Genomic DNA, 16059 nt, shown 5'->3' on the forward strand with positions numbered 1-16059 from the left:
ACACCTTTGTTAAACGAATGTTCATAACACTCATGAACTAAGTACCAAGACGATAAATGCATACATGTATGTCAAATCTAAAATGAACTACGGAAGATGCAGACTGATTTAGATTCCAGTCGAACTTCAGGATGCGGGCCAATCCTTGATTTTAATGGATCCACTATCACCTTGACATCTTGACATAGTGGAACCATACAAGTTTGGATAACGAGACTCGTCTCTTATTTTTTTTCCCCATTTCATTTTTTGGTCCCACTTTCATAACTCCTATTACACTTTACCATTGAAATGTTGGTGAACAAAACTTCATGCATGCAACCACCTTCAGTGCGAACTTGCATATATGTATGTTTGCAATTATATGAAAACCAAAATACTGTCATTTCACCAGATCTTCAGTAAAAGTACCTCTCCCTCCCCAGGAAGAGAACTGGTAATGATAAAACTGAAGAGTAATGATATTTGATTAATTAGCGTCTGAAAGAAGAAAGGTGCCGAGTGTTAGACTTGAGTGGAAAAGATGCCGAGTGTTAGACTTGAGTAGCAGGGATCGCGTTTACGCACGATTTTTGCGTATTTGACGCATTTTAAAAGTCGCTGACGCAATTTTTTTCGCCGCGCCGTGTAAGCCATACGCAAAAATATTGTAAATTTTTCTTGTCTTCACGCAGCGCTTTTGCTCTGACTTAATAATCACCCGATCCTGAAACTGACTGTAGGGCTCGAGAAGTGACGACACACATGAAATCTGCGCGCCAAAACTAAAGTCCGTTTCCCTTTGCATCGAAGTATCGCAAACGAACGTAACGAGGGTATTACCAGATAATGTCTTGTCGGATAATGAAACAGACATTAGCTGCTCTCCCATCTCGCGCTTCCAAAAGGCGGAAAGTGTGTCTAGTCGTATTAGAGCGGGAAACAAACTCACAAGGCCCGAAGGTTGGAGACAGCAGGGGTGTTATTCGACAGGCGTGCGCGGAGTTCGACAGGAAAACTCGCCGTATTTAGGTAAGGAGTGTCTTTAAGTCTTTCGTGCGTGTTTTGTTTGTGTCTGTACGTGTTTTCGTAGTACGCAAAAATATTGGTCCGTGACGCGTTTTTTTCGTTTCGTTGCGTATGACTTACGCGTTTTTTAAAAAGCTAGCGCGATCCCTGTGAGTAGGCAAGGTGAAAAACAAACGCTTGCATCAGGGGACACTATCCAGGCAAGTCAGTTGAAGTCGGGGGGAGGGGAGATCTGTAGCGGCACTGGCGTTAAAACCGGTTACTGGGTTAGTCGCTAGCTGCGTGTGTTTGTCCCCCAGGTTTAGCGAGGGATTGCAGCCTCTCCTCTGTGTCTTTCAAACACTAGTTAATTAATAAAACTTCGTTACTCTTCAGCTTTATGTATATAAGGCCACTAAACAGTTAACAGTCGAGTTACTTCTTGCCCTGTTTAACAAGCAATAGTCACTGTGACCTACAAACGATCAAGAAACATAGTGATGCAATTTTCCCCAGGCCCTCCCAAAAGAAAGAAGAGGCAGTGTCCTTAACAGTATACACACGCATTTTACACACACAGTTGAAGAAATAATATCCAAAGGTACTAATCTATGCTAACTAAAGTACACACCTGGTATGCTAACAAAAGTACACACCTGGGAGAAAATCAGATACAACAGTGTCATTATTAAGTCAAGCTTCTGTAAACTGACCACAAAGGCACAGTGTGGATTTAAAGAATGCCACAGCCACAGTTCAAAGCCCTTTGATACAAGTTCCTGTGGCCACAGCACTTCTTTTTTTTGCAATAAAATGTGTGCTAGCTTTTAAAGGAGCTGAAATGTCCTTAACTTTTGAGGGCTGATCATAGCAACAGTTTTGACATAACAGTTTTGCTCCAAAATGATTTTTGATATATTCTTCACTGAAAGCACAACTACAAAAGTCATTGCTTCAAAATGATTTTGTTACCCTTCTGTGAAAGCACAAATACAAAAATCGAAAATTTTATAAGTAAATTTTGATTTGATTAATATACTTACCCGACTCACATTTAGCATTAACTTCAGATTAATAGCTTGGACACTGAACTACGCTTCACCCCTAAAGGGGAAGCAACCCCTTAAAAAAGAACGGCCTTGACCCAAACCAAGTTAACAAGAGTCAAGGTCATACCGCTCTCGCGACCTATCACGCGAGACCCACCCGGCGCCATGTTAGAACGTCACTCCTACTGAAATGATCTGTTCTTTTTTATGGAAACCCTAAGCGGGGTAGGCGGGAGGGTATTAACGATGTGAGTCGGGTAAGTATATTAATCAAATCAAAATTTACTTATAAAATTTTCGATTAAATTACATATCTTAACCCGACTCACATTTAGCAGATTGCTAATGTAGGTGGCGGGTACTTACTCTATGATCTTGGAAGAACCTGTCCTGCGGCTACCACAGCCGGTAAGGAGTTGGTCCCATCTTGCCGCGTACTTGCAATGTCACGCAAGTAAAAATTTATGAAGACGTCTTCAGACGCCCAATACGCAGAGTCAAGTACTTCAGACAGCCTTCCTGACTGTAGTACGGCCAAAGACGAGGCCCAGGCTCTCGCCTCATGAGTACGTGCAGACGACATGGGGAGAACGGACTGCCCCCCCCCCTTTTCCTTTCTGCCACCACTCATATGCTTGTTTTATGAGTGTGGCGATCCACCTAGCCAAAGTCACCCGTGACAGGTCCCTGTTCCGAGCAGTATTGAGTGAGATAAACAGAAGTCTCTGTTCCTTAGCTCTTAACGGAGCAGTCCTAGACAAATAGCTGCTAAGTGTTCGCACTGGACAATTTGTCATGTCAGGGTCACCTGGTGCTAGTATAGTGGACAAAGACGGAATCCTGATAACGGGAGCAGGATGGTGAGGCTTTTGATTTTTTGCTAAGAAATCGGGTCTAAAACGAAGTGAGATAGAACCATCACTCTCAACAGAGATGTCTTTTGGAAGGCCTGAGAGCGCGTGTACTTCGCTGCTCCGTCTAGCTGTAGCCAGTAAAGTGAGCAGAAGAGCTTTACGTGTAAGATTATGGAGACTTGCCAAATGTAAAGGTTCAAAATCCGAAGATCTCAAGAAGTTCAAAACTAAAAACAGATCCCAGGCTGGGACTGGAGTCTTTGTCTTAACAAAATCCAATGCAGCGCCTCTTAATACGCTTGCAATAACTCCACCCAGGGAAATAGTGCGACCTAATTGCTTTAAGGTGGACGAAATCGCTGATCTCCTGACCTTAAGAGATGATGGGGACTTGCCTTGGGAGGCCAACCAAGACAAATGATTAGCTACCTGCATTGACCGAGGGGATGTAGCTTCGACCCCATTATCTGCGCACCATGCTACCCATGCAGACCAGTGTGATGTGTAAACAGAACTAGTAGACTGTCTGTGAGCCTTTTGAACCAGATCTAAAGTCCCTTCGGAAGCACCTGAGCGACGCAAAGATTTTCTCACAGTCTCCACGCGTGAAGCCGCAGAGCCTGCGGATTCTCGTGAAGAACGCCCGTGCGTGGTTGTAGCAGATCTCCCCTCTCTAGGTTTAGCGGAATAGGAGGACCTACTGTGAGACGAAGCAGGTCCGGAAACCAATGTTGGCTTGTCCACATTGGAGCCACCAGAATGAGAGACGGGCGTTCCATCTCGGCCTTTCTGAGTACCCTGCCCAGCAGTTGAAACGGAGGGAAGGCGTACGCCGTGAGATCCGACCAGTTGATCTCCAGAGCGTTTGTCTTCCAAGCTTCCGGATCGGGAAACGGGGAGACAAATACCGGTAGTCTCCGGGAAAACCTCGTAGCGAACAGATCGACTACAGGCTTTTCGACCTGAACCCACAATCTCTGAAGTGCATGGTGGGTGATCGTCCACTCCGTGTGCAACACACTGGACGAACGGCTGAGAGCATCGGCTAGAACGTTGAGCCGACCTGGTAAGAACTTCGCCGACAGAGTGATCCGATGTTGAGCACACCACCGCAGAATCTGACAAGTTCTGACTGAGAGTGTTTGCGACCGTGAACCGCCCTGCTTGTTCACATAAGCCGCTACCGTGGTGTTGTCGGTATGTAGCCGAACATGCTTTCCGACAACGGCAGGGAAGAAGCTCCGAAGCCCCAAAAAGGCTGCCTCCAACTCCAACACATTTATGTGAGACTGGGCTTGACTCTCGGGCCAAGTCCCCGAGGCCGTGAGCTGTGCAAGATGAGCACCCCAGCCTAACTGAGACGCATCTGTGAACATGTCGACCTCCGGAGGAGGAAGCACAATCGGAACTCCCAGAAACAAGTCTGCTTGCAACCACTGATTTGTGGTCTGTCGAATCCAGCTGTGTATCTGAACAGAGACATCCCAGCCCTGGTAAGCCGGATTCCACTCCGAGCTGAGTGCAGCCTGAAACGGCCTTTTGCAAACTCTCCCCAGCGGAATGAGAGTGGCCATAGATTCCATCTGTCCTAGGGCCGACGCCAAGACCCTGGCCTTGGCCTGCTTCTGTGACCTGAGAGACCTGAGAAGGTCTAGCTTGGAGCTTGTTGACTCTTCTCAGGGAGGGACGGACTGACCATGCCACCGTATCGAATGTCATCCCTAGGTACGTGAAGTTTTGAGACGGTATCAGCTCTGATTTGCTCTGGTTGATCTGAAAACCTAGATCGTTTGCCTGATCCAACACTGCCTGCGTGTGAAGACTGCAAGACTGCTGGCTCTGATTTAGGACGAGCCAATCGTCTAAATATGCACGCAGACGAATGCCTTTTTGCCTGACCAGGGAACAAAGTTGTCGTGTCACCATTGTGAAGACCCAAGGGGCCAGAGACAAGCCGAAGGGGAGAGCCCTGAACTGATAGATCTCTGTTGCCCATCGAAATCTGAGCCACTTTCGATCTGACGGATGCATGAGTATATGAAAATACGCATCCGTCAGATCGATTGATGTTGCCCAATCCCCTGGTCTGAGTGCCTCCCGAACGGAAAAGGGAGTCTCCATGGTAAACCGAATCTCCCGGAGGAATTTGTTCAATGGGGACAGGTCTAAGACTGGACGCCATCCTCCCGAACTCTTTGGGACTACGAATATCCTCCCGTAAAAACCCGGGGAGTTGTGGTCTGAAACAACTTCCACTGCTTCCTTTTGAAGAAGAGCAGCGATTTCCGACTGAATTGTGGCCTTTGCCTCTGGTTTTGCCGGAAACTTGAATGCAGGAGGTGTTCTGGTAAGAGGCGCTTTCTGCTCTTTCCAGAGCAGCCTGAACCCCGAACGTACTATCCCCACAATCCACTGACTGTTTACATGCTGTAACCAGTAGTGAAGGGCCCGGGAGGGGCCGCCCGCCACCAAAAGGGTGGGGGCTGTGGGGATGAGTAGCTCGGGGCCTCGTCATTGGGGGTTAGGTTTTCGACCCGACCCCCTAGCATTGCCGAAAGACGGCTTCTTCTTGGGGTAAGGAGCGCCCCTGCCTCTACCCCTAAAAGAGGACTGAGAATGCTGAGAGCCGCGTCCCCGATTAGCAGAAGAGAAAGACGCTTTAGGTGGACCCTGCTGTTTGGCCTGAGGCTTAGCGAGACCATGTTGGGCAAGCTTTGCGATCGCTAAGTCCCTAGCGTTTTGTGTTTGTTTGTCAAGCGCGTCAAGTGAAGGTTGACCGAGCAAAGACCCCTCTGTGAAAGGAGAGACCTTGAGCAAGTCCAAAGTAGACTTGTCTTGAATTCTAGAGCCAGACAAGAAAGCGTCTCTGCGCGTGAAAACCGCATGTGCGTACAACCGTGCCGCGACTGACATTTGTTCGGCTGAAACCTTAGCCAAAGAGGCCAGGAGTATGGGAACGTCTTTCACGCTAGCGTCGTTTCGAAATTCGAAAGGATCCAACGACACCGCGATCGACCGAGAAAGAGATCTAAGAAGTGTCTCTGAAAGAGACGCAAGTTCCAACGAGTATCTTCCCGTCTCCTCCAAACCAATCAATGCACCTTCGGAGTAAGTGCAAGGTTTGTCAAAACGATAGACATCCTCTCTGAGGTTCGCCAACTCCGGAGTGACCGGAAGCGGTGCACTCGGCAAAGCGTAAGTCTCAATAAGGCTGTGGTGACGACGGGAGAGAGTAAACTTGCGTGCATGAAACGAAGTGCTCGCCTTCCGTAACTGGCCTGAGGCAAGCCATGGCTGAGCAGCATCAGGCGCCTGACCGTGTGCAGTCAGTAAAGGCACAGTATCCACAGGCAAGCTATTCTCAGAACCCGAAGTTCTAGCCAGCACCTTGGAAAGTTCGTAAGCAACAGAAGGAGACTCGCTAAAACGATATCCCTGAACTTCCGTTAAGGCAGGGCGGAAATCACCCACCGCTGAGGGTGGTGGTGCCGCAAAGCTCGTCGTAGCTGTCACCCCTTCAGCGAAGTACTTGGCAGACACCTGAGCTGCAGTAACCATAGCTGGTTTAAGTTTGAGTGACAACTTGACATCGACTTCCTCCTCAGACAGTGAGTGAGAATCATCGAACTCCGAATCTGCTGTGGCTGGACCGTGAAAGTCACTGTGACTAGCTGCGTCACTAAAACGATCCACCACAGGCGAGGCTGATTGCAAAACGGAAGGACCGTGCAAAGCCTGCCCGAAAGCAGCATCCTGCCCAGAGGGAGGAAGTTGAGACTTGTTTACATTCACCGGAGACATACCAGTCTGCCTGTGAGTAACACTGTCTCGTTGTCCGGTGTCGACCCCCCGTGAGTTCCGCTTGCTAAGAGCGATAGCCTCTGGGAAAGTCGAACTTTCACCCCCCGGCCGTGGCGGGGGGGCTACTAGTTCCGGCCCAACTTGTTGTCCGGTGTCGACCCCCCGAGTTCCGCTTGCTAAGAGCGATAGCCTCCGGGGAGTCGTACTTTCACCCCCCGGCCGTGGCGGGGGGGCTACTAGTTCCGGCCTAACATGAACACTTTCACCAGAGAACCTGGCTACCGGTGAACTTGACAAACCTGAAGAGCGTGAAACCGCCCCTTGAACGAAGTAATCACCCTGCTCTGCGTGCACGTCGGCCGACGTGATAGTGCATGAAGGCGGAACCTTAGCGTAAGCCAGCGAAGCCACTCCGCCCACTCCCGCTGGGAGCGAGTGCAACTCCTTACGAGTAGCATGCAAATCAGCTGCAAACTGCTGTTGTTGTGCAAACATGTTATTCATATTGACAGAAAACTTCTCAAAAAGGGAGGAAAAATCATCTTTCGCACGAGTCTTGTCTTTACCACTACGTCTCTTCTTGGCTGAAGGAGCCTTACTTTTAGCTTCTTTCAGTACAGGCATGACTGGGCTATCGGGGTCCGAAATATTAACGGACATGGTAGTTTGCGAAACTGGATCATGAACCGAGACGGTAGTACTTTTGCCTGTCTCTTTATGTGTGACCTTACTAGGCGAACACTCAGCAGCCATTTGCCTAGTCTGAGGCTTCTTTCTCTCTTTGTCAGCCATGCTGACGAAAACAAACAGTCTAAGAAACGTAAACACGAAACAGACTGCAAAACGGAGAAAGACACAAACAAACAGGAGCCGAACAAATTAGAAAGAGCTCACCCAATCTTGCTTAGGCAGGGACCTGTAGAACGGGGTGAAAAAACTGCTTGAAAAACAGTAGTAGGCTGAAAGCCTTTAGCGTAGCTGTGAAAACACGTCCGAGCTGATCGGAGGCTGAAGTAGGAGTGACGTTCTAACATGGCGCCGGGTGGGTCTCGCGTGATAGGTCGCGAGAGCGGTATGACCTTGACTCTTGTTAACTTGGTTTGGGTCAAGGCCGTTCTTTTTTAAGGGGTTGCTTCCCCTTTAGGGGTGAAGCGTAGTTCAGTGTCCAAGCTATTAATCTGAAGTTAATGCTAAATGTGAGTCGGGTTAAGATATGTAATTTAATCAGCTTTAAGAACAGCATTTGATTTTGAGCACAAACCAGAACAAAGATCACCTGACATGACAGCTGAACACAAATTTTTGTAAACGTTTCTGTTTAATATACAGTGCTAACCCAACTCACGTTCTCTCATACAAATTCTCGATTCTCACAAAGTGAGAAAAAAATCCACACTGCAAGCATAAATACATTTTTGCACCGAAGAAGCAAAAGCGGAATCACACGGTTGTAGGTAATGTACACTGTGGACAAAGCCGGAGACTTACTGTACAAATCGTATTTGGTTTGCATCGTGGCTGGTGTAATCCTACATGTCAATACAGTTTGAAATTATTCAACAAATTAAATTAATTATCAGTGATGAATGTGGTCAGTGCTCCCATGGGGTCGCCTTCACGCGGCGGGAGTGTTTCCACAGAGCTACCCCACCCCTTTACTTCTCTTCTTTTGTCTTATTTCTGCCTTACCAGTCCTTTCACCTATATTTCCTTCCAAGAAAACTCTCCCTACTATTCCCTGCAGTTTTCCAATTCTTTTCTTGTTGTCTTATTTCTACCTGACTGGATCCATCACCTTTATTTCACTTACCAAAAGTCTTCTTTTCCACATCCTTATTTCTCTGCCCCCTGCATGTCGTAAGAGGCGACTAACGGATTCTGTTTCTCCTTTTACCCTTGTTGAGTGGTTCTTGTATAGAATATAGTCAATGTTTGTAAAGATTTTAGTCAAGCAGTATGTAAGAAATGTTTAGTCCTTTGTACTGGAAACTTGCATTCTCCCAGTAAGGTCATATATTGTACTACGTTGCAAGCCCCTGGAACAATTTTTTGATTAGTGCTTTTGTGAACAAGAAACACTTAACAAGTGGCTCTATCCCATCTCCCCCCTTTCCCCTATCCCATCTCCCCCCTTTCCCTCGTCGCGATATAACCTTCGTGGTTGAAAACAACGTTAAACACCAAATAAATAAATAAATAAATAAATAAATGTGGTCAGTGAATAATAAAAACAAGAAGAGCAAACGCTCGATCGAGTCACTTTCGCAGTTCTGAATATTATATGAGGCATCAGATGGACAGGAAGAAATTGCTATTCACAACACAATGAGTCACGTTCACATAAAATTTGAGCCCGGTCACTTTTATAGTTTCCGAGAAAAGCCCAACGTTAAGTTGTGTGTTGCCGAACAGAAAAGGCTAGTTATCTCCCTTGTTTTTCTGATAACGTTCGTAAAAGGCTACAGATGTAAATACTTTGATGTAAAGAATAATCCTACAAAGTTTCAATCACATCCGATGAACTTTGTCAAAGATATAAAATGTCTAATTTTTCCTTTGACGCTGACCTGTGACCTTGAAAAAGGTCAAAGGTCAACGAAACCATCGTTAAAGTGTAGAGGTCATTGGAGGTCACGACTAAACAAAATATGAGCCCGATCGCTTTGATAGTTTCCGAGAAAAGTCCAACGTTAAGGTGGTGTCTACGGACGGCCGGCCGGACAGACTAACACTGACCGATTACATAGTCACTTTTTCTCAAGTGACTCAAAAAATCAAATAAATAAAAACATGAAAGTACTCATGACACACAAGTGAGCATATGTTATTTCTTCAGAATTAGTCATTTATTGAGACATCTAATGGCACACACCAACTAACATTTCTTGAAAGTTTTCCTCAATTAAAATCAAAAACTATACTCTGCAACAGTATTCTGTTATGTTTGACCAACATTTCCACCTGAGTTTTATGTTGCACCTGATAATTCACAGTAGATGATCTTCCGTTGCCTCTAAAATAGCTCCACTACAATCCTGAGGCCTCAATCTACAGGACTTCACACAACAAAACCTTTCAATAAATAAAGTATTTTTAAATATGGCAAACAAAAAGCACCTACAGTCCATGCACAGAATAAAACTAGCTTTTCAAATTCTTCATTCTGCAAAAAGAAACCTTGCACCAATGCAGTGGCTGCATCTTCGAAAGTAAAAATGGGTGAATGTGCAAGGATTCCCCGCATCAATTAGTCCACTAGTACCGTCATTCTAATACTTCTTTTTCTGGCACATGCTGATTGCTACTTATCAAATTAATAGCATTCAAGCTGTGATCGTGCAGATAGCAAAAACTAGAAGGCGGAAAAAGCAAATTTTCAGAAGGATTCACATTTCATTGGAAGCAATTTATTTTTTAAATCATCAACTAAAAGCAGTAACATAAGAAAAAAACAAGAACACGTGAACAGACAATAAAATCCCTGAAATACAATTTTCATGCAGATATTTTGAATCTTTGTCTTTCGTTTGGTCCATCTTCAAGCTCGTGCCTTCATGATTGTGTAAGATGCTAGACTGGATACACACTATGCAATGTTGAATAAATACACTGTTACCCATCAAACCATAACTCACCCTCTCTTGCACGCACTGGTGCAACCATACACCAACTCCATACCCTTCCACTGTCCAGGCACACAGCTTGCATACTTGCGTACTGTTTATCTCTCCTCTGGCCAATTTTCGATAATATTGCTACAGTAACAATGACATAATATTACAAGCAGTGAAACCTGCCTGAATGAAATACACTGTAACAAGTACTATATGTATATGTACAACTAAAATCCTCTGTGAGATTATACGCATACAGTCATTAACTGCTACTTTGGTTAGTGTTATGAGCTGGGGCTACTTTTGATTATAGTGTAGTAAACTCTACGTTTTACACTGTAATTACTGCAACTGCTCAGGTTTGGGTTTCAACCACTATGCAGTTCGGACGGATTTCTGGCCAGGTGAACTAAAGTCTTTGGAAGATGGTCTAGCTTAAGCCTTGTTGGTTTTGAAAACTTCATGGCAACTGCGGATCCTCCATATAATCAAAGCCACCATCCATCTGAGAGATACTTCTGTCTTCCGTCATGTCGTCAAACTGAAAAGAAAAGAGCTGTGTGTTAGGGTTCAGGCAGCAAAAAATCACTTCATCAGAAAAAGCTTCAGCTGTACTGATCAAAACAAAACCATTGTGTCCAAGAAAGATGTATCAAAGCAAATGCATCCCATGTCACAAAAACATACGCAAAGCTTTATTTGTGCACAAGCATTCTTGTACAGTGCAATGCTATAAGTACTTTTCAAAATTCAAAGCTAATCCTGGTAGCAGGCATGGGAATTGAAAATTGTAAAAAAGGCGGAAAATTTATAACCGAAGACGCGAAGCGTCAAGTCGACGGCGCGAAGCGCCTAGTCTTACTAGGGGGGTCCGGGGGCATGCTCCCCCGGAAAAAATTTTCTCCAAAGAACCCAGATGGTGCAATCTGGTGTCATCTGAGCTCCAAGTTTGCCATTAAATTCTGTTTTTAGAATCAGAGTTTTTAGTACAAAAATGTACCAATTTTTGCTTTTTTGAAGAACAAAAATATATACATGTATTATATGGTTTAAATTTGTAAAAAAAATTGATCTGTTGAGACAAACAGGAAAATGTAACTTGTAACACAATCTGTGCAATCTGGTTTACTTTCAAACATAAAAGTTCAATAACTGAGGCGGGCGGTAGCAGTGCGTGTTCAACAAAGTATGGAAAGTTTTCGCGGGCTTTTGCGCAAAGGCCAAAGTAACCGGTGCCTTTTTTGTGTGCCTCCCCCCTTTATTTTTTCGGCGGACACTTTTGCATTTTCGGCGGAACAAAAAAAAAATTCGGTGGAAATCCGCCGTTCGGCGGACAATTCCCATGCCTGTGGTAGATCTGTTCAAATTATCTATTTTAAATTCACCTTCATTCTCCTTGCCTTGGAAAAGCCACATACATGTATTTGAGGTTGTTACGCCCACAACTATAAATCCCACCGTTCTGTTTCACACAAGCAGTAAAACCAGACTCATCACTACCACCTCAGACCACAGGTCTAACCTAAACTGTCGCATGAACACACAAGATCCTTACCCCACTGTTTTCACTCTTGAGGAGGTCGTCGGCTTCTATGGAAATATCCTCAATCTCCTCATCTTCAATCTCCTCTGCTATGCTGCCGTTTTCTGTCTTGTCCTTCCCTTCAGTTTTGCTGCGTGGCGACTTGAGGCTTAGACTGTGCCTGTTGTCAAAGTTTGCAAAGCGCATGAACTATTTTGCAATTTTTAATTTCAAAGAAGCTGTATCAAGGAAGAAACGCTGTGCACACAGTATCTGTGTAAAGGTGTATACAGGAATAGGTGTATCTAACAAAAAAGCCCAAATCCCCCTCCATTAATTTTGAGGTTGGCCTATCATTCAGTCTAGCTCTACCTTCAGATACATATATTAGAATGAAGTATGTGAACTCATAACAGTACATGTGCAATGATACCTGCAAAGAGAGGACACCCTCTGGGGCCAACCAAAAAATGTCCCTACATTGCAGGTGGCCTGTGATGACATATACTTTGGTCAAGATAATAGACAAAGGGATCACACATAGTGTCCTTGATTGGAAGGTGTCCTGTCTTGGAGAAACCTCAAATGGCTGGTAGCACTGAAGCTTCTTTAGCCTCAATATCAAATACTTACCCTGAGCTCTGGAAGTCATCTTCGTATTCAAAATCACCCGGCATGTCTGAAACAAAGTAATTGAAAATCATTCATCAGCCACTTTTCAGGTTTTATCCTTGGACCAAATATTTATTTTCTTTGATGTCAGGGAAAGATTCTATGAAAAGAAGGCTTCTTTCTGTCTTCTTTTAGGATAACTCTTCTTGTGACCAAAACAAAACGCACACGCATATACACATGCACTCAAACACACAAGAAAGAAGAAAGGGTAATGAATGGAAAGAAAAGAACAGAAAAGAAAAGAGGAACTAACAAAACAATGCAAAAAAGTAAATGAATCGTATGATCATTACTTCAACACAATAAAACCATTACAGAGACTTACCATTTCCAAAATCTAGGTCAGCCATTCTACGATCCAAAGACCGCAGGTTCTGTTCACCTTCTTTACCCTTTGCACCTGCATACAGAAAAAAAATGCTTCTAGAATGTACTGATCCAAGACACTGCAACACATTTTTTACAGCAATGAAATAAAAATATGTTTGCTGCCACTCATAAGCAGATGAAGAAAGTCAGAAAAGGCTCCTTTCGGGGTTGGGGGGGGGGGGGGGGTTTGATGCGTGCATGCCTGGTTTTCTCCTGTAGATGGGTGTCGGCACAGAAGGTCTGCCCGCTGTCCTCAGCCAACATGCTCCGTCTTCATGGCAGCTCAAATTTTTTATCGAGATTCTCTCCTCTAGATCCGCCGTGTTTCGCCTAGGGGCTTGCGCTGCCTAGTTGATAGGGTCACCTCGTAGAGGATGTGGTCATAGACCACGCACGGTCGGTCTTGGAATAGGGAAACGTTATGCTAGTCCGGAGGGATTACGCCACAATGGCCACCTCGCGAAGACCCAGGGTCCTAGACTAGGGAGGTCCAAGGGGGAGCACCGGGAGGGCTACCCCTCTACCCGCACCTCCAACACAATCCCTTCCCCTGGTAGCTTCATCCCCAAGGAGGACACAGAGCTGCCTGCTCCTTTCAATCTGATTATACTACCGTATTTGACGGATTACAAGACGCACCGTTTTATAAGCCGCACCCCCAACTTTAAAAACAAAATTGGGACGAGCAAACTTTTGAGTATTCTTTTCTTTATCATGTGAACAAGCACTTGCAGCAGTCAGTATTGACAGCCTATCTTTTACAGACAGACACACGCACAAATATGACACACACACACTACATAATCTACTCAGAACTGGCAACATTCTGCTGAGACTGACAGCACCTGAATCAATGAAAATTCTGCACCAATCAACATGAAGCTTCACTCCCTCATTCACCCTACCAGCAGGTTTGTTGTTTGGAGCTGAAGTGAGCGAACCAGAGTTGAGGAAGTTAGGGAGGTCACCAAGTGATGTCATGCCGTTCCCCGCCCCCTTTCCGTCTCCTGCCCCTTTGGTGCTGGCATCACCCCCTGTACCCAATGCTGCCACCCCGTCCTTCTTTTTGTCACTGTCACTAAAAATAAAAAGAGGGCAAAAGTATGGTGAGAGAACAATGACAAAAAGCTGTTGTAAGTACGACAAACGGAGAGCAGACGTGAACAAGTTGAGAAAATCAACAGAGTACATTTTTTCAATTAACAATGCAACAAAGCAATAGTCACATCGTTCCTTTCAAGATCAGAACACAAGTCGTCCCTCCGTATCCATTGTTTCTAATCATGCAGCTGCTTATTATAAATGAAGAGAGAAGAGCAGAGCTTTCAAAAAAAGCTGAAGATGTGAGACTATCTCGAGGGACTCATTTGTATCGCCCTGTTGTTACTCATTCATTATGCAAAAGGAGAAACTTAAGCATTTAATCACTCCAAACAAGCAACAGAGTTTGAACAATCAAGTATCAAACATTTCTTAAACAAACACTCTTTTTCAAAATCAAAAGTTGCTATTTTCAATTTCTTTCTTTATTTGGTGTTTAACGTCGTTTTCAACCACGAAGGTTATATCGCGACGGGGAAAAGGGGCGGGGGAGATGGGATAGAGCCACTTGTTAATTGTTTCTTGTTCACAAAAGCACTAATCAAAAAATTGCTCCAGGGGCTTACAACGTAGTACAATATATTACCTTACTGGGAGAATGCAAGTTTCCAGTACAAAGGACTTAACATTTCTTACATACTGCTTGACTAAAATCTTTACAAACATTGACTATATTCTATACAAGAAACACTTAACAAGGGTAAAAGGAGAAACAGAATCCGTTAGTCGCCTCTTACGACATGCTGGGGAGCATCGGGTATATTCTTCCCCCTAACCCCCGGGGGGCTATTTTCAATCACCACACTCAAACATTACAAAGCCAGCCACTAAATTTGTGTTGACAGTAACTAAGCAACACACACTGACTGTGCCAAGTGTGAGAGAGATTTCCTCCTTTTCAAAGCATGTAATTTGCTAGATTTTCAGTTTTGTTCTTCTCCATCCACACAACTGTAAACCAATTGATGTCCTTACAGATCCTTCAGAATGCAAACGAAATCACTGTGTCAGTATCAATTATTATCACAAGTCCACTCGCACTCTCATGATTAGTTCACATAAACTTGGATTCAGCACAAACCAGGATCCCTAAATATTCAAGAGAGTAGTCTAAGACACAAACTGTTCATGTTTTTATACGATGGAATCACCTGCTCCATCAAATATTTTCATTTTAAACACAATAAACTGAGCACATGGCTGGGCAATTGATTAGTACAACACTGCACAAAACACAGCAATATGACACACAACAGGTGTTCAAACTCTGATGGATTCTCTTGCCTGAGCAACTTTGTTCAGTTCTTATCTAATTTCTTTTTTTCACGTAAATTAGTTTTGCTAGGTACTTTGTGTATGTTTTTGTGTGTCGCTGTCCATCTATCTGCATAGTCCAGAGTGTCAGACACAGACAGATAAAAAACATTCTTGCTTATTTTAATAATTTTTCCTTCCAACAAAAAAAGGATGCTAGCAACAATGTAAACACAGAGAACACATACTTCCTACATCGGTGCCTTCAAACATGCTTCAATTTACCATACTTCTTTCCACTGTCACCATCCATTTCTTTGTGTTAAAATGTCACTTTTCTTATCAATAGTTCTCTCATACAAGCTAGTCTTTTCTTCTTTTTTTGTAACTATAAACAGCAGAGATCTTGTTAGTAAGCTCTTTTTTTCTTTTTCTTTTTAAAGTAATATACGGGGTGAACTTCATGAACTGGGCATGTCAGATGGTTACTAATAATCCCATGCTGTGAACTGATTCAAAATCTTCCAGAATTAAACCAGAAGTTAACATGCAGGAAAAATCTATCCACATCCAGCATGCCTCTTCTTCTTCCAACTTTTTGTTTCCTATTTGAAAGTACTAAAAAGTGGCTGTAAATTGAACTTTTGGAAAGCTAAAAAAGTTCCACAGAACTTCAAGTGTACAGATACAAGTGCAGGATCTGGATGAAGGGGGAGAGGGGGTTGTTGAAGACAAACTTCACATCAGTGCTCCTAGAATAAACACAACTTTGCTGATCGAGATCTTAAAAATCGGATTTTTTTTTTGTTACATGTACAGAGCAATGACCAAAC

The 16059-nt window shown here is 44.2% G+C and overlaps 2 protein-coding genes across 3 annotated transcripts in view; both read right to left on the reverse strand.

The window, feature by feature from the left end:
* Positions 1 to 9: 9 nt before the first annotated feature.
* LOC138962304 (uncharacterized) lies at positions 10 to 7483 on the reverse strand. Its single transcript, XM_070334060.1, has 2 exons — positions 3026 to 7483; positions 10 to 2551 (listed from the first exon to the last, which is right to left on the reverse strand). The coding sequence occupies exon 1, from the start codon at positions 7481 to 7483 to the stop codon at positions 5402 to 5404; it is 2082 nt and encodes a 693-aa protein (XP_070190161.1). The 3' UTR covers positions 10 to 2551; positions 3026 to 5401.
* LOC138962305 (centrosomal protein 43-like) overlaps positions 10 to 16059 on the reverse strand; it is a 31040-nt gene continuing 14990 nt past the window's right edge. For both annotated transcript variants that reach the window (XM_070334062.1, XM_070334061.1), the window contains 5 exons: positions 13777 to 13949; positions 12828 to 12902; positions 12461 to 12506; positions 11861 to 12008; positions 10 to 10846 (listed from right to left, as the gene is read on the reverse strand). In XM_070334062.1, the coding sequence (XP_070190163.1) occupies positions 10766 to 10846; positions 11861 to 12008; positions 12461 to 12506; positions 12828 to 12902; positions 13777 to 13949 (523 nt within the window). In that variant the 3' untranslated portion in view covers positions 10 to 10765. The remainder of the gene's footprint in view (positions 10847 to 11860; positions 12009 to 12460; positions 12507 to 12827; positions 12903 to 13776; positions 13950 to 16059) is intronic.

This window comes from Littorina saxatilis, linkage group LG3, assembly GCF_037325665.1.
Source record: "Littorina saxatilis isolate snail1 linkage group LG3, US_GU_Lsax_2.0, whole genome shotgun sequence".
NCBI lineage: Eukaryota > Metazoa > Mollusca > Gastropoda > Littorinimorpha > Littorinidae > Littorina > Littorina saxatilis.